Below are 22,619 nucleotides of genomic sequence, written 5' to 3' on the forward strand. Positions count from 1 at the left end.
TAAAAATGAAATCTTAATTTTTTTTTCCACAAGGAAAGAGTTCACACAGAACCTAACAAAGACCTATTTACTGTCCAGTTACCTATTTACTGAGGGGGCAAAAGGTGGACACATGCACAACAATCTGGAGTTGTTCTCCATGTCCAACAATACTTCACTACAACTATATTTAGGCAAAGTGTAATACTCCTGCTAGCCTAATGAAAGTTTCACTTATAAAACCTACCTGAGGGGGAGGAAAAAAAAACCTACCTGAGAGATGAAATTATCTGAAAGATCATATTGATTATTCCACGTTTCTCTTCTATATAGCTTAACAGACTTTTCCACAGGAACTGCCAGCAACTATTAGGAAAGACAAATGATTTAAACGAAAGTTTACATTAAATTAGAGAGAAAAAAAGCAAAAAAAAAAAAAAATCCAAATAAGAATACAAAACATAAAACCAAAATCGTACTTTATTTGGCAACTAACAAAACTCTGAAAAACACTTAAAATTTTGATAAGCAAAGAATGAATGATCACTCTATTGCTTGCACTGACAACCAGAGCACTTACAGTTACATATTTCTGATACTACTTCTCAGGAATCTAAGCCCTTTGGATCTAAACATCTACCTCATTTGCCAAAAGGAAAGAAACAGATCCAGAATGCTTTAAATATATTAAGAAAAGGAAGTTGATTTTTTTAGACATTCTTCCAAAAAGCAGACTAACAGAATAAAAACCATATATTCTTTCCATGTTTATACAAAAAAGAGAAAACTATGTATTATTTATGAACAGAAACACTATGTTAACTGTATTGATTTTTAATTAACGTTTCATGAGCAAAATAAAAATACACACAAAACTCCTCAACTATCACTTTAACACAGAATGTAGTAGTCTTAAGAGTTCACATGCTACAAAGGGCATACATTAAAAGGAAGTCTCCCTCCCATCCCTAAATCCTATTTCTACTTCCCAAAGGTGCACATAAGCATAGACTGCACCAGAATACATAAGAACAGGGGTGGTTGGGTGGCTCAGTCAGTTATGTGTCTGCCTTCGGCTGAGGTCATGATCCCAGAATCCTGGAATCGAGCCCCATATCAGGTTCCCTACTCAGCCAGGAGTCTGCTTCTCCCTCTCTCGACTACTCCCCCTTACTTGTGCTTGTTCTCTCTTCTCTCTGTGTCAAATAAATAGAATCTTAAAAAAATAAAGCATACACACACACACACACACACAAAACAGTAGCATTCTATTTATACACCTACTGCTCTATAGCTTAATGTTTTTTATTTCACAATGTATCAGAAGACTATTCCCAGTGAGCACATACAGATCTACCTAACTTTAACAACTGCAGAATACCCTACTTTTAGGAATACCAGGCTTAAAGATACAAATGTAGTGATCCGAAGGGGCACATGTACCCCAATGTTCACAGCAGTAATATCCACAATAGCCAAACTATGGAAAGAGTCTAGATGTCCATCAACAGATGAATGGATAAAGAAGATGTGGTGTGTGTACACACACACACGAATATTATGCAGCCATCAAAAAATAAAATCTTGCCATTTGCAATGACATGGATGGAACTACAGGATATTATGCTAAGTGAAACAAGTCAATCAGAGAAAGCCAATTTTCATATGATCTCACTGATATGAGGAATTTGAGAAATAAGACAGAGGATCATAGGGGAAAGCAGGGGAAAATGAAACAAGACAACCAGAGAGGGAGATAAACCATAAGAGACTCTTAGTTTCGGGAAACAAACTGAGAATTATTGGAGAGGAGGGGTTGGGAAGGATGGAGTGACTAGATGATGGACACTGGGGAGGGTATGTGCTATGGTGAGTGCTGGGAGTTGTGTAAGACTAATGAATCACAGACCTGTACCCCTGAAACAAATATACATTATATTTTAATTTTAAAAAAAGAAAAAAAAAGGAATACCAGGATTTATTTAATCAGTTCCTATTAATAAATATTTAGGATGTTGCTATTCTTTTGCTACTACAAAGAGTGATACAACATTTTCATTATACATACCCTGCAGTGCATATATATAAATATGCTTACAGGATTTATGCCTAGAACTAGTACTGTTCATTCTGATAAAAAACTGCCACACCTACTTCCACATAGTATATAATCAAACTTTTGATGTTTGGACATCTGATAAATGAAAAACAGGCTATCACAATAGTTTCAATTTGCATTTCTTTTGGTATGAAAGGTTGCATATACTTTCATATGTCAAAAGTCATCTGTATTATCTTTTTCTATACACTGCCTATTCATGTCCTTGACCATCTTTCTATTAGGATCTTACCAACTTGGTTTTTTTTTTTTGAAAGGTTTTATTTTAGGGCACCTGGGTGGCTCAGTCATTAAGCGTCTGCCTTCGGCTCAGGTCATGATCCCGGGGTCCTGGGATCAAGCCCCGCATCGGGTTCCCTGCTCAGTGGGAAGCCTGCTTCTCCCCCTCCCACCCCCCCTGCCTGTGTTCCCTCTCTCGCTATATCTCTGTCAAATAAATTAATAAAATCTTAAAAAAAAAAAGAAGGAAAAATTTTATTTTTATTTATTTTTCAAAAATCTTACTTACTTATTTCAGGGAAAGAGGAAGAACACAAGCAGGGGTAGACAGGCTGAGGGACAGACTCCCCGCTGAGCAGAGAGCCCAATGTGAGCCTCAATCCCAAAACCCTGAGATCATGACCTGAGCAATGCAACACTTAACCAACAGAGCCACCCAGGTGCCCCGAAGATTTTACTTTTAAGTAATCTCTACACCCAACGTGGGGCTCAAATTCACAACCTTGAGATCAAAATTTACATACTCTTACAAACGAGCCAGCCAGGCACCCCAGATCTTACTGATTTTTAAGAACTTTTTTTTAAAAAGACTATTTATTTCTTTGAGAGACAGTGTATGAGAGAGAAGATTAGTGGGAGGAGAGCAGAGGGACAAGCCAACATTAAGTGTGGAGCCCAACACAGGGCTTGATCCCAGGACCCTAAGATCTTGACCTGAGCCAAAGTCAGACACTTAACCTACTGAGATACCCAGGTGCCCCGACTTATAAGAACTTTCTGAATTTTAAGAAAATTAACTCTTGGGGCACCTGGGTGGCTCAGCTGGTTGAGCATCTGCCTTTGACAGGTCATGATCTCGGGGTCCCAGGATCAAGCTCCATGTCAGGCTCCCTGCTCAGGGGGTCTGCTTCTCCTTCTCCCTCTGCAGCTCCCCAGTTGTGTATGCTCTGTCAAATGAATAAATAATAAATAAATAGAAAATTAGCTCTTTGTCATATTTTTTCAAACATTTTTCCCAGTTTGTCATTCGTTCTTTGAAATATTTCATACAAAAATGTGTGCTTTTTATACCGTCAAGTTTATTAATCTTCCTGTAAAATTTCAATTACAAAGAAAAATTGAAAGAATTATATAGCAAACACGATTCATCATGTAGTAGGAAGCCTTTAAGATGGTTCTCAAAGATTCTCAGCTCCTGGTATTCATACTCTTTGCCAATATATTTACTCAGTCTTCTTTTCTCCACCTTTCAATAAACTAACTCTTTACATACTGGATCTATTTCTCTATTTAACAGATATCTATCCATGACTCAGTGGCACCCTTTAATTCTCATAGCATCATAATATGTGTATCTGACTAGATTAGACTCCAACACTTTTATTTTCTAAGACTTTGTTCTCCACATGGATTTTACAATAGCTCTACGGTCCCCTTCAAACATCTTACTCATATTTCACATTTGAATGTTCTCTAAACTATAGGTTAATTTAGGAAAGAACTGACATCTTTATATCGAAAATTCCCTTCTAAAAATGGAATATATTTTTCTATTTAAGTCTTCTTTTACTCCTCTCGATAGCACGTTAAAGTTTTCATTATACAGCCCTTTCACATTTTGGTAAGTTTACCCTTGTTAATTCAGCTTTTTTGACTTCACAGTAAATGCACCATTTTCCCCACTATATTTTCTAATAATTGTTTTTTAAAAAGATTTTATTTATTTGTCAGAGAGAGAGAGCGTGAGCGAGCCAGCACAGGCAGACAGAGTGGCAGGCAGAGACAGAGAGAAAAGCAGGCTCCCCACCGAACAAGGAGCCTGATGTGGGACTCGATCCCAGGACGCTGAAATCATGACCTGAGCCAAAGGCAGCCGCTTAACCAACTGAGCCCCACCATATTTTCTAAATGGCTATTTTTTATATACAGGATTGTTACTGGTTTTGCATATTAGTTTGTTTCCAAATGCCGTGGTGGATTTTCTTACTAATAATATTTTTCCCTCAGTTGATTTCTTAAGATCTTATATTCAACCATTTCATTTGTAAATAATAAGCATCCTCCATCCTCTTTTCAAACAATTCCTACCTTTCTATTGTCTATCAGGTGCTACTAAAATGTTAAATGCTACTAATAAAGTGGTAGACATAACAAGACTTTCCCGAGTTGTTCCATTATATACAAAATAAAGAATATAAAATTAACTCATACAAAATGTATGCTTCAGAAAGAACCTTTACAAAGTTAACATGTTTCCTTTTTTTTTTTTTTAAGTAGGCTCCATGCCCAGTGTGAAGCCCAACCCAGGGCCTGAACCCACAATCCTGAAAAATCAAGGTCTGAGCCCACACCATCAGTCACACGCTTTAACAAAATGAGCCACCCAGGCACCCCCAAAGTTAAAACGTTTCTTAAAGCATTTCAATACTTATTGGTTGGCTTGGGCACTAAAACTTACAACCTAAATGAAACAGTTATAATTTCAAAAACTAATTCTACTATTTTCACATTCAAAGTTGACAAGAACTACAAGTAACTAAAACAAAGGTTGAAAAGTAAGAGTCACTTACCTTCCCACTTTTTGGCTGCCAAGCAAGTCTGCAGATTGATTTTGCATTTATCACATCATTGCATTTTTGTAGCAGTGGCCAACTAATAGTACAAGTCTGGTATTTTAAAAAAGAAAATTTATTTCCCTTTATGAAACTTCTCCCAAAGAGATATGCAGAATGGAATATATTTCAGAGGTGCTTTCTTCAACTGACATATAGCATGAAAAAAGCAACTTGATTCACTTTCATCTAACTATGATATATGATTGACCTAAATTACTTTAAATAATTCAGAGGTATAAAAAGCACAAATCTTAAATATTTAATTAAATAAGTATATTTCCTATACAGAATAAGCAAACAATATACTCACTGAATACACGTATATACACACATGAAAAAAAAACTCGATACATTAAATTCTTAAAACATCTACAAAATTAAAGTTAAAAAATCTATAAAATGTTAAGGTATCAAAGTCAACTCTTTAAAACAGTTCAAACATGAGCAGAAAAAACAGTGGCTATTGAGGCATACCCTGTGGGGGATACTTTCCTCATCAGCCACATTATCTCTAGAATGCCTCAGGAAGAATTAATTGTTTCCTTTGCCAATCCAGAGACCACTTCCCAACAAGTGGTAGTTCATAATAGAGTAAATATATACTGACAGATTTTTTTTTTCCCCCACCAATTTATAAAACCTAAAACTGAAATATAAATCTATTTCCCATGTGATTGGGTATAAACACAATTACCCTTCAACACATTTTCACATTAGGTTATTACAGGATTTGATCAACTATAAAGAAAAAGAATTATTAATTTGACTCCATGCTATGTAATATCACATTTAAGGCAGAAATGAGCACAAAGTTTTAAATTCAAATTGATAAGTTTACCTGATCTGAAATTTGCCACACTTTGACAGATCCATCACAACTAGCTGATGCCTGCAAGAATAAAATAAATTTCTCTATGGTTACAGCCATAATACCATAAGGTAATTGGTGCAACTGATAAACCAAATAGCCTTTTTATCAACTGTGTGAAACTTTTCACTAATTCCCTTATAATTTTAAAAATACTGAAAAAAAGAAAAGAAGAAATGGAAAAAATGATTACCAGAAAGATGTCCTTAGGATCAAAGGAAAGACTTAAAACAGGAGCATCATGTCCTCGAAATGTTTTCTGTTGGCTGCAATCCATCACATCTACAACTTTGAGTAGAAAATCACTATGAACAATAAGAGTAATGTATAACAGAGTATTAATAAATACCCATGCAAAAACCTCTCCTACATCTACCCAAATATTTCAAAATCACAATACCCAAATACCCAAATATTTCAAAATCACAAGAGTAAATGTCATAATTTCTTTACAGCAACATGTAAAATTTGGCATCCAAATTTAAGGATCTACTTTTTAATCTTGGCTCTGTAAAGATACTAAAAACACAACTCAGGATTTCCCTTTAAAATACAAATACTTCCTAAGTGGCTTCCTTCATTACACCTTAAGCTTCTATTATTAATTAATTAATTAAAGTCCCAACCATTTTTATTTTTAAGTCACAGCCACTTTTAAGAGCACTATGTCAGGGGCATCTGCGTGGCTCAGCTGGTTAAGCAGCTAGCTGCTGATAGCGGCATAGGTCATGATCTCAAAGTCCTGGGATCCAGCCCTGTGTTGGGCTCCATGCTCAGCAGGGAGACTGCTTGAGATTTTTCACTCTCCCTCTCTATTCCTCCCTCTCCTCATGCACATTCTCTCTAAGATAAATAAATAAATTCTAAAAAAAAAAGTACTATGCCTTTTATTCCCCTCAGCAATTCATTAGTTCCTTTCTTTTTTCATATGACAAATAAGCATAAAGAGTAACAACAAAAATTCTGACAACTGAAGTTCTTCCCAAAATGATTTTTAAAATTTCGTATCAAACTATCATGTTTCCCCAATCTTTTTCAGCATTTATTGAACAGGCTGTCTGCAAAACAGTCTATCTCAATTAACAAAGAAGCACAAGGTTGCCCTCAAAAACCTTTACTAAAGACTTGAATATAAAAATTAGGCGGGGTACCTGGTTGATTCAGTCAGTTAAACATCTGACACTTGATTTCAGCTCGGGTCATGATCTCAAGGTTGTGAGACAGAGCCCCACATCAGGCTCTGAGTTGGGCATTGAACCCACTTAAGATTCTTTGTCTTCCTCTCCCTCTGCCCCTCCCCACCGCGCGCGCGCACATACACACACACACACACACACAGAGGACAGAGTACTGAAAATGTTACACTGAAGCCAATGAATGAGGCCATTCTGTTCTAATATTACTTCCTTTTCAGGTATCAGAGGGCCTTACCTAGATCCAGCAGCAACTTTTCCACCATCCCCATTAAAGACCACATGGTTTGCATTTGTGGTGAAGCGAGTCAATATACCATCTGGAACTCCTTCAGGAAATGTGTGAACTTGAATAGTATTATTAGATACTGCAGTGACCAATTTCCCATTCTAAAAGAATCATTGGCAAAAAAAACATCCTAATCAATTGAGTCTCTCCATACTTTAACAATCCTATAAAAAACATAAAAGCTTATAATTGTACTTAATGTCAAGAGAAAAATCATCATTCAATGTACAAGTTTCCTGAAGTACCTATTAGCAAAAAAAATTTACTTACTACCTTTACACAATTTAATTCTCACTTCATCAGCCAAATTTTTAGCCTCTGAATTTTCATTTACTTCTGACAAGAAAATTATTTAAATAGTATTTTTATGCATCCCCAAGTGTCATGAAAGAGACTCAAGGGAGCTTTTCAGAAAAAAAAAAAACATAGCTAGTCTCAGTGAGGGAACAGCACATCAGAAGGTATGGCTGGACTACAGCATTGCCACTGTGTTTCCACAATAAAATCATCAGATATCTTTGGAGTAAGTAAAATCTAAATGCAGAATCCATGGCTTCTCTTTAAAAACACTAAGTAAGAAGACAGCAGAATCAGAGGATCCTAAAAAGAATACACTTATAATGATGAACAGTGTAAAATGGTTGAGAATTACTATATTGTACAACTGGAACTAATATAACACTGTAGGTTAACTATACTGGAAGTAAAAATATAAACAACCTTTTTAAAAATAATAAAAACACTAAATGAACAGAAACTTTCAGGATCTGAAAATGATCAGCAGATACCATTGCTCTGCATAGATTTTGGCTAAGAATCATAAAAGGTCAAGTATCTGCCCTAGAACCTTAATTTTATTACTTACTTCTCTAGGAGGAACTAAGTCCTGACAGACTAAATCATCGTCTACCAATGCCTTACATGCTCTAATAAATCATAATCAATTATTGAGATTAAATGATAACTGCCAAAGAAACAAATTACTCAAGTTTATTAATAAATATCATACAGCAATAGGTCTCAGTCATATTTACATATGTAAGACCCTCCTCTTGTCTACAACACCTGCTCTCAGTCCAGTGGAAAAGAAACTTGGTAATACAGTGACATTTTACTACATAGAAAAATTGGGGAAGATGTCTACATCTGTTCAAGGAACAGTACAGATGACTCAGATTTGAACTATAATATATACTTATCTTCAATTACTGGAAAATCGTGAAAAAAACTGTTTATGCCTACTTTGTAACTACTCTTCAAGTAATTAAACAATCCACAATACACTAAATCTATCAGAAGCTAATCTAACAATAACTTAAATGTGAAAACAAGAAGAGAATTCAGGAAAAACTAACCAACTCAAGACAACACATGATGCTACATGTTCTTTGGCAAAACTGCAGAAACATCAACTATATGTATGCATGTACAGGAATTTTGCAACCTGGCTGTGCTTTACTTGGCAGAGAGATCTCTCAGTGGAATCCAACTAAGCATCCTCAGTTAGATCTAGTAAAGAATTCTGGTAACCATTAACTGGTCCTCCATTCATGTGAAAATATTAAAGTATGTATCTATACTTACTCACCCAAGAGACCTGAATAAAGGATGTGCTTTGAAGTCAATTTCCAACAAATCTACTGGGAAACCAAATCATTATCAGTCCTTTCTCAACTAGTAAAGCTAAAGAAAATTAAGCACTCAAAAAGAATCGGGGATCTGGTCAGATCACTCTTCTCCCTAGTAGACTGAGAAGAATGGGTCCAAACACAGATTGACTTGAGCTCCAGTCCACAGCGTTCCTTTATTCTTTTTTAATATTTTTATTTATTTATTTATTTGACAGACAGAGATTACAAGTAGGCAGAGAGGCAGACAGAGATAGAGAGGAAGAAGGAGGCTACCCGCTGAGCAGAGAGCCTGATGTGGGGCTCAATCCCAGGACCCTGGGATCCTGACGGAAGGCAGAGGCTTTGACCCACTGAGCCACCCCGGCGCCCCTGACCACTGTGTTCCTTACCAACAGAGTCAACTGACCTTCTTCAGACCTTTGACCTTTCCATGAATAAAATGGAGGTAATTTCACATACTTCCCCGTATCTTTGTTAAAAGGCCTTGACAATGTAAAATACTATGCAAGCTTTAACTATTACTACCAGTTGATTCATCTCATTTTTACTGTTTTTGGAGAGTGATATTTTCTCCACTTTGTTCTCAAACAAAACGTCTGACCATACTTCCCTATACCAATGACTCCAAAAACAGAAAGTATATTTATAAGCAATTATATTTTAAAAGGAAATCTGTTGTAAAATTTTCAGCTTCACATGGCTGTGTGGTAAAGTCATTTCAATGAAGTACCATAAACTCTATTCCTAAAGCCAAAGAAAACATTTAAGCACAGACTATCAGACTTGTAGTGGATTGAATAATGGCTCCCAAAAGACATGCCTAAGTCCTAAATCCAGTTACCTGGATTTTTTAGAAATAGTCTTATTTAGAAATAGGGTCTTTGCACACATAGTAAATTAAGGATCTAAATCTAATGACTGGTGTCCTTATAAGAAAATGGACAGGAGATTTGAGACACAGAGAAGAAGGCAATGTGAAGAGAGAAGCAGAGATAGGAGTGATGTATCTTCCAACTAAGGAACACTGAGGATAGCTGGCAACCCACCAGAAGCTAGAAAAAAAGGCATGGAACAGACGCTCTCTCAGGGTCTTGGAGTTAACCCTGCCCACACCTTGATTTCAGGCATCTTACCTTCTGAACTGTGAGACAATAATTTTCTGTTGTTTTAAGCCATTGAGTTTGTGAAAATTTGTTACAGCTGCCCTAGAAAACTATTACAAGACCACCTTTTTTTTTCCTTCTTTACAGTTTTTTCATACACAAATAATGCAGTGCATACATACTGTATAAGAAAATTTAAAAAATGAAATTGTTCTGGCCAAAGCATGAGTTTCCCTACTCTAATGAAATAATCTCCACTAACATTTCTAACTTTCTTATGTACATTTATGTATATATGTATCCTTTATCTTAAACATAAGACTACACAATACAGACTACTCTGCAACTCTCTTTCATTTTTCAACTCATTGTAAATATCTTTGCAGATATATAGTGCTCACTCTTTTTTGTGGCTACATAAAAATACATTTCATGGGTCTACCAAAATTTATGAAATAGAGACGTCTGGGTGGTTCAGTTGGTTAAGCATCAGCCTTCAGTTCCAGTGATAATCCCAGGGTCCTGGGATCCAGTCCCGGACCTGGTTGGACTTCCTGTTCAGCTGGGAGCCTGCTTCTCCCTCTTCTTGCCGCCCCCCTTGGGCTTTCTCTTGCCATCTCTCAAATAAATAAATAAAAATCTTTAAAAAAATTTTACAAAACAAATTCTCTCCTGAAGGACACTTCAATCAGTTCTAACTTATAAACAATAATTTTAAAAATATACTTGACCACACAAATAGAAGGAATATAAGAATTTCCTCAGGGTAAAGGGTACCTGGGTGGCTCAGTTGGTTAAGCAACTGCCTTCAACTCAGGTGATGATCCCAGGTTGTGGGATCAAGCCCCATGTCAGGTTCCCTGCTGAGTGGTAAGCCTGTTTCTCCCTCTGCCTGTCCCTACCCTTACATGCGCTCTCTCTGACAAATACATAAATAAAATCTTAAAAAGAAAAAAAAGGGGGGGGCACCTGGGTGGCTCAGTGGGTTAAACCTCTGCCTTCAGCTCGGGTCACGGTCTCAGGGTCCTGGGATTGAGTCCTGAGTTGGGCTCTCTGCTTAGCGGGGAGCCTGCTTCCCCCTCTCTCTCTGCCTGCCTCTCTGCCTACTTGTGATCTCTCTCTGTGTGTCAAATAAATAAATAAAATCTTAAAAAAAAAGAATTTCCTCAAAGTAAATAGCCAGAAATGACCATGTGCATTCTATGTTTTATACACAGTATGAATTCACTCCCTTTTTTTTTTTAATTTGAAAGGGGGCAAATGAGAGAGGGGGAAGTTCCATCCAAGGAGCAGAGGAGTATGACAAGACTCCTTGTTTGTTTGGTTTTTTTAAAGATTTTATTTACTATTTGACAGAGAGAGACACAGCCAGAGAAGGAACATAAGCAGTGGAAGTGGGAGAGGGAGAAGCAGGCTTCCTGCCAAGCAGGGAGCCTGATGGAGGGCTCCATCCCAGGACCCTGAGATCACAACCAAAGCCGAAAGCGATGCTTAACAACTGAGCCACCAAGGGGCCCAAGACTTTTTGTTGAGGACGAAGCCTGTCATGGGGTTCCATCCCACAACCCTGAGATCATGAACCAAGCTGAAATCAAAAGCAGGTCAACCTACTGAGTAGCTCAACCACTGAGCCACAGAAACATCCCTCAATTTACTTCTTAAAAAGCTCCCCAAGCACACCTGGGGACTTGATTTCAGCTCAGGTCATGATCTCAGGCTCATGAGATGGAGCCCTGTGTGGGGCCTACTTAAGATTCTCTCTCTTCCCTCTGCCCCTCCCCCCACAAAAAACAAACAAACAAACAAACAAAAAACCCAAAACTCCCCAGTTACATTTCCAGCAACTGTTGTGCAATACTGTAAAATAATAGAAAATACATATTGCTCTCTGCCTCTTATTCCTGGCAGAGTTCCTAAAACCCTTGAAATTTCCTAAGTGATAAGACTACTAGGCAGTTTTTGCTCTAATATTTGGTCTTTGATCCCAGTTCCCGACACAAGTTCCTAAATTCCCTGAGATTTCCTGGGTGATAGAAAAGACCCTTCAAAGGAGGCAATTCTTGGTGGGCTCCTGGATAGCTTCAGGATGAGGGCTGGTCATCAAAAAAATCAAACCATGATTAGAAACAGAACTTTCAGCCTTATCCCATCATCATCCAAGAAAGGAAGAAGGGCTGGAAATGGAATTAATAATCAATTATGCCAATGTAATGAAGCCTCCATAAAAATCCCAATGGTATGAGGTTCAAAGAGCTTCTCAGTTGGTGAACACATCCCCATTAACAGGAGGGCAGAGGATCCCAACTCCATGGGGGGAAAAAAAGCCTTTCAGACCTTCCCTATGTACTTCTTCATCTGGCTGTTCACCTGTATCCTTTCTCTATATTTCACTACATAATGAACTGGTAGGAGTGTTTCCCTGAATTATGTGAGCTACTGTAGCAAAAGACTGACTCCAAATAAGTGGGATCCTCTGATTTATAGCCAAGTAGGACAGATGCTGTGGGTAACCTGGGGACCTACTACTTGCAACTATTATCTGAAGTGGGGGTCAGTCTCATGGGACTGAGCCCCTGAACTCTAAGGTCTGTGCTCACTCCTGTCAGTGTCCAAATTGAACCGATCTGTAGGACACCCAGCCAGTATTACAGAAAATGCTTGGTGTAGGATAAAAAACCCACACACCTGGTGCTGGAAATGTTATGAGGAAGGTAGTAGTGTGAGAATAAAGGAAAAAGATAGGAAAGTGTTCTTCCTTTACAAATACTTACTTCTCCAAACCCTCACTAATACTGGAATTAGCAATATTTTTCACCCTTGCTAATCTGATAGAAAAAAAAAATTCAATTGTTTAATTTCTACTTCTTTGCTTATTAGTGAAATTTAACTTGTATCTAATATATATTGATCATTTCTATTTTTCCTTCTGGGAATATATTTTCCATTATATATGACCATTTTTTTTTTAGATTTATTTATTTGAGAGAGAAAAAGAGCACATGTGAGAATGCACAGGAGCAGGAGGGAGAAAGAGAGAAGCTCAAGCAGACTCCATGATGAACATGGAGCCTGACACAGGGCTCAATCTAAGCCTGAGACCACCACCAGAGCCAAAACCAAGAGTTAGAAGCTTAACTAACTGCACCACCCAGATGCCCCTATATAGGACAATTTTAAAAGAACATCTTAAGTATCTAAAGACTATCTCATTCCTCTACCTTAATGAACCTGGGTTTGAAAAAACCATGAATTCTGTGAAAATACTTTTTTCTACCCAAATACAATACACTCAAGTTAAAATTCATCACAAATAAAAAGCTTAGTGGTTTTTAGATACTTAGTTTGCAAAAGTCTTCTGAAAACATGTCTCCATTCTCCAAATAACCTACATATCATTCCCCTATTTACACCTTACATAAAACATTAGAGGGGCGCCTTGGTGGCTCAGTTGATTAAGTGACTGCCTTCAGCTCAGGTCATGATCCCGGAGTCCCGGGACTGAGTCCCGCATCAGGCTCCCAGCTCCATGGGGAGTCTGCTTCTCCTTCTGACCTTCCCTCTCTTAGCTTTGCGCAGTGGCACTATTGTAGCCAATGAGGTTTATCCAAGGCGCAATTATTGCTAACTGACCTCCCCTCTGATGCTCTCTCTCACTCTGTCTCTCTCTCTCTCAAATAAACAAAATCTTTTAAAAAAAAACAAAAACATTAGAAATATGTATATGTCTTGAAAAAGTTAAAATATTCCTCTTTTCTTGTGTAAATGGTTGTCTAAATTAGTGAACTAAAAACTTGAGAATGCCATGGAGTTTTCTCTCAAAGGGAAATAAAGGGAACATTTAAATCTCAAAAGAAAAAGTATAATTTCTTGCAAATATTTTAATTGGTTTACCATTAATAAACCATTTATCACCTTTAATAAACCATTCAGATTTTATTTTTTTAATTTTTATTTAAGATTATTTATTTATTTGACAGAGAAATAGGGAGAATGAGGAGGCAAAGCAGCAGGCAGAGGGAGAAGGAGAAATGGGCTCTCTGCCAAGCAGGAAACCCCATGCAGTGCTCAATCCCAATAGGACCTGAGCTGATGGTAGTCGCTTAACCAACTGAGCCGCTCAGGTGCCCCCCATTCAGATTCAGATTTTACTTGTAAAAATTTTGGGAAATTTATTGTATTATTATGGTACACATTTGAATATTATGATTTCATAAGAGAAAAAAATAAAAAGCATTCAAAACTTCAACAAAAATATTCTTTACACATTTATAAAAAATCAAACAGCAGTATCACTTCTCATGGTTTGCTATAAATGTTTCCAATACCTTCAAAGCACATGAATATGCCTTTTCTCCAACGTTAATGGACTTAGGATCATCATCATCTAAGTCTTCCCAAATCCTCACATCACCATCACTTCCACAAGTCACAATGTAACTGTGAAGGGAACACACTCATTAAAAGGTCATCCAAGTTTCAGGAAAGAAAAAAAAAAGTCACCCAGTTTCAGGCCTATTAATTTTTTGGGAATACTTTATCTTCTTTTCAATAAAATTAAAGTGTTACTCAATGTTTTCTCACTTTACATACATAGGTCTTAATAAAAAGGCCTGCTAATCTTCTATCCTATAAAACGAAAAGTGAGTTTAATGTTCCCTACAGTTTCTCCTTGGCATAAAATTCTTTATCTGGAATAATGTAAGAAAGTTGAATGGGTAATCTCTGTTAACAACAGGGACCAGGTCTACCTTGCTCACCACTGTGCCTCTAGCACAAAGCAAGCGGACATATAGAAGCCTTGATAAATATTTGTTGAATGAATAAGTGGATGGATACAAGAGCTCAGTTATCCTAAGCTGATTATCAAATGGCCACCTGTATCTCTCAAGTCTTGTTTTAAACCCATATTCCTGGTGCTTTTATTCATTTGGTATGTGTCCTGACACATATAAAAGCAAAAAATATAAAAAAGTAACATGGCAAATGGCAAAGAGAAGCCACATAAAGAACTGTAGAGGTTCATAAGAAAGGTGGTGTCTACATGGGGAAGTCAAAGGGCAAGTAGAACTGGATATGCTGAGATTGGTGAAAAGAGCAGTTCCAGAGGAAACCACATGAACCAGAATATGAAGTTAGTAAAATATGGGGGAGTTCACTTAGAGCAGAACAGACAGTACAGGAAATTGAGAAAGAAAATGTAGATTGGGGGTCATCCTATTTACAATGATCTTAATGCAAGTGTAGAAGCTTGGATTCCCTTCTATAGGAAATAAATAGAACCGTTAGTCTTTTTGTCTAGGACATTCCTTTTTTTTTTCTTTCCTTAAAGTTTGTATTTATTTGCTAGAGACAGAGAGAAACCACAAGCCAGAGGGAAAAGCAGACTCTGTGCTGAGCAGGGAGCCCAAAGCGGGGCTTGATCCCAGGACTCTGTGATCATGAACTGAGCTGAAGCCAGACACTTAACCAACTGCACCACCCAGGTGCCCCAGCTTAGGACAATCCTGATTTATGCATACAGCTGGTTTAGAATAGGTCAATTTTTTTAAATTTTAAGACATATTAGTATTGGGGCACCTGACTGGCTCTGTCAGAAGAGCCTGTGACTCTTAATCTTGGGTTGTGAGTTTGAGCTCCATGTTGGGCATAGAGGTCACTAAAAAAAAATACATAAACTTTAAAAAATAAATAAAATGTAGTATCTTTAAAAAAAACATTAATATTATTTGCATCAAAACTGGTTAGGTGGGTTTGACAGACCTCTTTGCATTTCCAGCTTCTGCCATGATCTTGTTTACTAGTGAAACATGTACAATTAAAGAATTCTCCCTTTATCACATAAGTAAATCTAAAAGACAAGTGATAACCCATCTCCCCATTCCAATCCTTTTTTTAATTAGCATATAATGTATTGTTTGTTGCAAGGCTACAGGTCTGTGAATCATCAGTTTTACACTACTTGATGCAACATAACTAAGACCTCCTTTCGCAGACAATAGGGACTAACAAACAAAAACTAAAGTGAAGTCAGTCAAGAGGCCTTACAGTGATTTCTTTTAGTCCTCAGTAGTGATGGGATAAGGACTTCATATTACTGTCGCTACTGACTATTTGACCCAATCAGCCGGCCAGCAAGGGAGAAGTTGCAGGTGCCAGTTGGCAGTACCAATGGCAAATTATAGTGAAATACAGTGGAATTAATGAGAAATATATGCAACAAATAGTTAAGTTAAATAGTTAAGTTGAGCTTTTAGAGTTGCCTAAACATTCTTCTGTGTTTTTGTCATTTACTATAGGAATAAAACTAAATGTTAACTTTATTGATTATGCCTTTGAATGAAGTACCTTACAGTAGCAACTAAAAAAAAGCTACAAGTTTAACAAAAGTACACATTTAACAAAAAATTAAATACTACATTTCTGCTTCTCAAGAAGTTGATAATGGAACTGTAACATGAACAAAATGTTAGTTGACGCTTATCATGGGGGCTGGATTGATAACACCAACCATATGAAGTCAGAAGACACAAAATTTCTGAAGAAACCTGAGCATCTACTTTGTAAGTTAGTAGTTATTTTGTGACTTCCTGAAAACCATGCTTCTACAGCTGCAGAGTCTGCATTTTGTCAGGCAGAACTTTTCATAATTTAGTAGTGTCCAATAGAACTTTATCTTAAAGGATGGAAATGGTCTCAAACAGGCTCCTGAGTAATTAAAGTGGGGTTTAAAATGTCACTCATGCAACTGAGGAACTGAATTTTAAATTTAATTAACTTTAATTAAAATCTAAAGAGCCACCTGTGTCTGGTGGCTATTGTACAGAACACTGCAGCATTAAAACAGATGACAGCGATTCTAAATTAATTTTGTTCATTTTTCATTTTAATTTTTCGAATTCAAGTATGAAGTAAAGTTATAGCTGTTAATACGTTGTTGCCATTAGTAAAATAATTTTTCAAACAGTTAAATGATACTGGCTATATTTCAAAGTCATCAGAGGGTTTAAATAGAGAATCAGTCAGATTAATTCCAATAATGGCTTAGTCTTCTCTTCAGCTCATGGAAACAAAGTAAAGCTTCTAGAAGTTTATTCTGTGGATGTGAAACATCTAACATCATTGGCGATCCTATATAACTTCATTTGAAAAGTTCAATGCTAAAGATAAAATTCTTTATTTTTGTACTAATACAACATTTTGGTTGAGCACAGCACTGTAGCAAAAACAATGTACTTACTGAGTTAAGAAACCTATGAAACATGTATGTACTTCAAATTGAAAGTGTAATTCATAACCAAATGCACTGTGATAATGTACCAATTAAAACAGAAGCCATAATTGTCAAATTCTGAGATCATTTTATTTATACCAGAAAAACAACAAAATTTTTTTAACAAACTGATATTAAATACATAAAAATACTTCAGCATTGCATGAGGTGCTTTTTCTTCTGCCTATCATCACTTAGTATTTTTTAAATATTTGAGCCTTTGAAGAGTGACTTTTTAAAATTTAAATTTAATTAGCTAACATATAGTGATGATTAGTTCTAGATCTAGTGTTCAGTGATTCATCAGCTGTGTATAATACCCAGTACTCATCACAGCAAGTGTCCTTCTTGATGCCCATCACCAAATAACCCCATGAAGAGTGAATTTATAAAACCTACATGTCCTATAATGATGGTATTATTATTACTGGAAACAAGTTCCCTAAGTCTTAGTAGCATCTTGCTCAAAATCAGTTAATAATTTTTAATTTAAGCATTCAACTTAAGGCTTTGAAGCTTTCAGTAAAATGCAGTTAATGAAAACAAAGCTTATGCACAGGAAGATAACTAAAACATATCCCTTCAAAAGCAAATAAGAATTGAACAAACTGTACATTAAAAGCTAAAAGACTGAATGATATAATTTTGAAACTCATTCATTGTACTCTGGAATATCTTGACCTATGAGAAGAATTTTTTGAGGGAACTCCTTTTTCAATTGTATAAATTTATGAACATATTCATAAATTTATTTTTTAATTTTTTATTTAAAATTTTTAAATTTTAAATTAAGTACACTTAAAATTTGTGAAACATTCAAAGAAACCACACACAACTTACCTGATGAATTTTATCTTTAAAAATATTAAAGAACTAATAAAATAAAGTAAAATAAATTTTAAAAATATTGAAGACCTCACTACTGAAAAAGGATACTCTGAATACAGGTTAAAAAAAAAAACAAAAAAAAACAGAACTTGTAAAAATACTGAAGGTGAAAGATTTACCTATTTAAAATAAATTTTTAAAAATTGAGACTCTTCTGGGACGCCTGGGTGGCTCAGAAGGTTGAGTTTCTGCCTTCAGCTCAGGTTGTGATCTCCAGGTCCTAGGATGGAACCTCATGTCAGACTCCCAGATCAGTGGGGAATGTGCTTCTTCCTCTCCCTCTGCCTCTCCCCCTGCTTGTGTTCTCTCTCTCTCTAATGAGTAAATAAAACCTTTACCAAAAAATAAAAATAAAATAAATAAAAATTGAGATTCTTCCATTTAACAGAATTTGCTTTGACCTTACCAGGTATGTGAGAACCTAAAGAGAGTATTTTCTGATTGAAAAGTATTATGGTCTAGGGTCACATGGGTGGCTCAGTCAGTTAAGCATCTCTGTTGGACTCAGTCATGATCCAGAGTCCTGGGATAGAGTCTGCCATCCATCAGGGCTCCCTGCTCTGCTTGCTGCTCCCCCTGCTTGCCCGCTTGTACATGGGCTCTCTCTCTCTCTGACAAATAAATAATCTTCAAAAAAAATTATGGTCTAAAAGAAAGTCACTGAAGGTCTCACTTCAAGTTCTCACTATAAATTTAACTCTGAGGAAGACTCCAATTTTATAATAAAAATAAAAAGACAATATTGAAAAAAATATTTTTCAGAAAAATATCAGCAATATCATGTTAGAGGAAGGCTAAAAAATGATTAAAGTACATGAATATGTACCAAAAATATTCTATTTATGTAAATGTTTGGATTATATGTTCAATGTTTAGAAAATCAAAGTAAAATTTTTTTTAATGTTTTAATGTCACAAATGTTTTTATGAAAAAATGTTTTGAAACAGTTTTTGAAAAGAAATGTTACAGATCTACCAAAACAGAATAATTTGCGAATCAATAAATAATTTTAAAAACTAATTTTAACTCTTGAAAGTTTTCTCCTCATTCCCAAAGGTGCTCTGGTTTGGATGGTAAGAAAATCACTGTTAAGTTTCTGAGTAAAAAAACCACGGTAAGGACTAATTCTATCATGCTTTTATCCTCTTTGTGACATAACTACAAGAAGCCAATGATTACCAAGTTATTTCTCACCATCTGGATTCTCCATCCTCACAAAGCAATGTTCTGTCCCTCATCTGACCCCCCTCTCCCTGACCCTTCCACTGGCCTCATGAAATTCACGGTCAGGAACCAGAAAAATCTCTCCATCCTCAGCTTTTTTTCCCAACATTTCTTCTGAGAACACTGCTTCATCTTCAGCCCTCTTAAAGGGTGGCTAATTTTTCTTCTACATTCCTGTGGGGTCTATTGATGGGCCTCCCTTGCATTTCACTATTACTTCCATTCTATTGCTACAAACTATTCTTAAAAAAAAAAAAAAAAGAAAAAGAAAACAGCAAAAACTGCTATCAAAACACTTATAAATCACTAGAGAAATCTCCCATGTTCCCTAAGAATTTTTAGCACAAGGCTGGCTCACTGTCATTCTCTAAGAACACTATTCCTATCGTAATTCTTAGTATTATCAGTATCCATTTAGACAAAGACTTACACCAAACCTTGTCTTCCACCTCATCCTCAAACCCCCATGGTCATAGCATAAATTTTGTCTTTATCAATATTGCAACTGCTTCATAACTTCAATTTCAATCACCCTAATCACTTATCTTTTCACCTTATACCCTTAATATCCTAACTTCAACAATTTTTTTACTTCTATTAGGATCTACAATCTATTGAAACTACTTCCTGTCTCTCACTCCCTTCAAATTCTCACATCCCTCCTAATCTGGCTTAGATTCCAGTCTGTCCTTCAGATCACTCCTTTACCTCATCCTCAAACTCTCTGACCCTTCTTCACTGTGTCATACTTACCTGGCAAATTCCCTATCTATGCCTATTAATAAATTTGTACTTGAAGCACCTGGGTGGCTCAGTTGATTAAGTCTCTGCCCTTGGCTCAGGTCATGATCCTGGGGTCCTGGGATTGAGCACCACTGCAGGGTCCCTGCTGTGTGCTCTTTCTCTTTCTCCCTCTTCCTTAAGCAAGTAAATAAAATCTTTAAAAAAAAAAAAAAAAAAAAAAAAAAGTTTGCACTTGCAGAGCTAAACACAGCTAGAGAAAAACACATAACTGGGTTGTCTGGTCTCACTTTAAATTTGTGATCACTAACCTAAAGTAGGCTTAGTGCTGCCCAGTATTCCACCTAACATTTCCCTAGGCCTTTCAGCTTTCCTTCTCTTCTGAACATCTATCTCATATATACTCCTCTTTCTTCAAACCTTTACTGCCTCCCACTCTTAACTTTGCTTCTTCTTTTACTCAGAAAACAGATGCAGTCTACAGAAATTGGCTGCATGTTCTCCCCATCCCATTTAGTTGCTCCTTCCTTCCACTTGTGAATTTGACCATGCTCTTACCTTTGGCCACTGTCTACCCCTTATGCACTATACTGTAGCCCCTCTCACCTACTGAAGGCTACCACTCCAGCAATTCTCCCTCTTTCTATTCTAACATCAACTTATCCCTCTCTGTCAGATCATCCCCACTCTACATATACTGTATCTCTCATCTTAAAACAAAGACCTTTCCTGACCTCAAATTCCTATCCAACTACCCTTGCTCTTTATGTGTCATCCTTACAAACTCCAGTTCCTTCCTTTCCATTTTCTTGAATCTACTGAGACAAGGTTTTCATTCTTACCACTCCATTTAAAAAGCTCAAGATCATCCAGTGCCTCCATATCACTAAATCTAATGGTGGATTCTCAGTCCTCAACTTGACCCACCACCATCTGACATAGTTTATTACTTCTCTCCCTTTTTTTTTTTTAAAGAATTTATTTATTTATTTGACAAAGAGAGACACAAGAAGAGAGGGAATATAAGCAGGGGAAGTGCAAGAAGGAGAAGCAGGCTTCCACCAGAGCAGGGAGCCTGATACAGGGCTCCATCCCAGGACCCTGGGATCATGACCTGAGCCAAAGGCAGAAGTTTAACAACTGAATCACCCAGACGCCCCACTTTATTATTTCCTTCTCCTTAAAATGCTTATATTTCAGGGCACCTGGGTGGCTCAGTGGGCTAAGCCTCTGCCTTCGGCGTGGGTCATGATCTCAGGGTCCTGGGACTGAGTCCCACATCGGGATCTCTGCTCAGCATAGAGCCTGCTTCCCCCTCTCTCCCTCTACCTGCCTCTCTGTCTACTTGTGATCTCTGTCAAATAAATAAATAAAATTAAAAAAAAAAAAAAGCTTCTATTTCATTTGCCTTCTAGACATCATTCTTGTCTCTTGATTTTCTGCTTTTCCAGTCACCTTTTCTTAGTCTCCTTAGCTGGATCTTCCTCTCCAACTTGATCTCTAAATGTTTTGGAGTGTCCCAGAGCTTAGCCCTTGAACCTTTTTCCTTTACATTTACTCTATCCCTAGGCGATTTCATCTAAGTTCATAGCATTAAATATCTACTTATTGACAACTTCCACATGTAGATTTGCAGCCTGGACCTCAATCCTGAACTCCAGGAAACATCAGCAAAAATAGATTTCTAGGGTGCCAAGGTGGCTCAGTCGGTTAGGAGTCTGCCTTCAGCTCAGGTCATGACCCCAGGGTCCTGGGATCAAGTTCCACATCAGGCTCCCTGCTCCGTGGGGAGTCTGCTTCTCCCTCTCTTTGTACCTGCCATTCTGCCTGCTTGTGATCTCTCTCTCACACTCTAATAATAAAACCATATAGATTTTTTAAAAAACCATATAGATTTCTGTTTCTAGCTTACATTTATTACTTCTCCTAGCTTTCAACCCATTTTATCCAACTGTCTACATCTCAAAGAAACATTCTAAATGTCCAAATGTAAACTCCTAATCTCCACTCTCATTCTACCTCTGAAATAATCTCTCCAAGCATTTCAGATATCTGTGAATGGCACTATCATTTCTCCAAATGTTATATCCAGAAACATAGACATTATCCCATACATCTCCCTCTCCTTCATCTTTAATGTCTGATCCACCCTATTGATTCTACCTTTTAAGTATTTCCTGAATGTATTCTTTTTTCCATACACATCTTCTCTAGTTCAAGCTTCCATCATACTCTATCAGAGTAATACAGATCCCAGTCTTTCTGCATCTACTTCTACTCCTCCAATTCATCCTTCACATAACTTCTCAAAAACAAGAGTCTAGTCACATGTTTCTGCTTCAAATTTTTAAAATATTCCTACTGCTTTTAGAATAAAAATATTATTCTATTATTATTATAATATGTATAATATATATTATAAATATATATTTATATATAACATATAAATACATATAAATATATATTATAAACATTATTCT

The 22,619-nt window shown here is 36.6% G+C and overlaps 1 protein-coding gene and 1 pseudogene across 4 annotated transcripts in view; one reads left to right on the top strand and one right to left on the bottom strand.

The window, feature by feature from the left end:
• Window positions 1–22,619, bottom strand: part of WDHD1 (WD repeat and HMG-box DNA binding protein 1) — a 65,322-nt gene that overhangs the window by 40,860 nt on the left and 1,843 nt on the right. For 2 of the 4 annotated variants that reach the window (XM_059373247.1, XM_059373246.1), the window contains exons 3-8: window positions 14,342–14,453; window positions 7,232–7,383; window positions 5,994–6,105; window positions 5,771–5,821; window positions 4,888–4,983; window positions 253–345 (exon numbers count right to left, since the gene is read on the bottom strand). In XM_059373247.1, the coding sequence (XP_059229230.1) occupies window positions 253–345; window positions 4,888–4,983; window positions 5,771–5,821; window positions 5,994–6,105; window positions 7,232–7,383; window positions 14,342–14,453 (616 nt within the window). Of the gene's footprint in view, window positions 1–252; window positions 346–4,887; window positions 4,984–5,770; window positions 5,822–5,993; window positions 6,106–7,231; window positions 7,384–14,341; window positions 14,454–22,619 lie in introns of those variants that run through there. The other 2 variants (XM_059373249.1, XM_059373248.1) reach the window with 2 other exon arrangements.
• Window positions 13,581–13,752, top strand: LOC132000377 (U4 spliceosomal RNA; annotated as a pseudogene).

Source organism: Mustela nigripes, chromosome 13, assembly GCF_022355385.1.
Source record: "Mustela nigripes isolate SB6536 chromosome 13, MUSNIG.SB6536, whole genome shotgun sequence".
NCBI lineage: Eukaryota > Metazoa > Chordata > Mammalia > Carnivora > Mustelidae > Mustela > Mustela nigripes.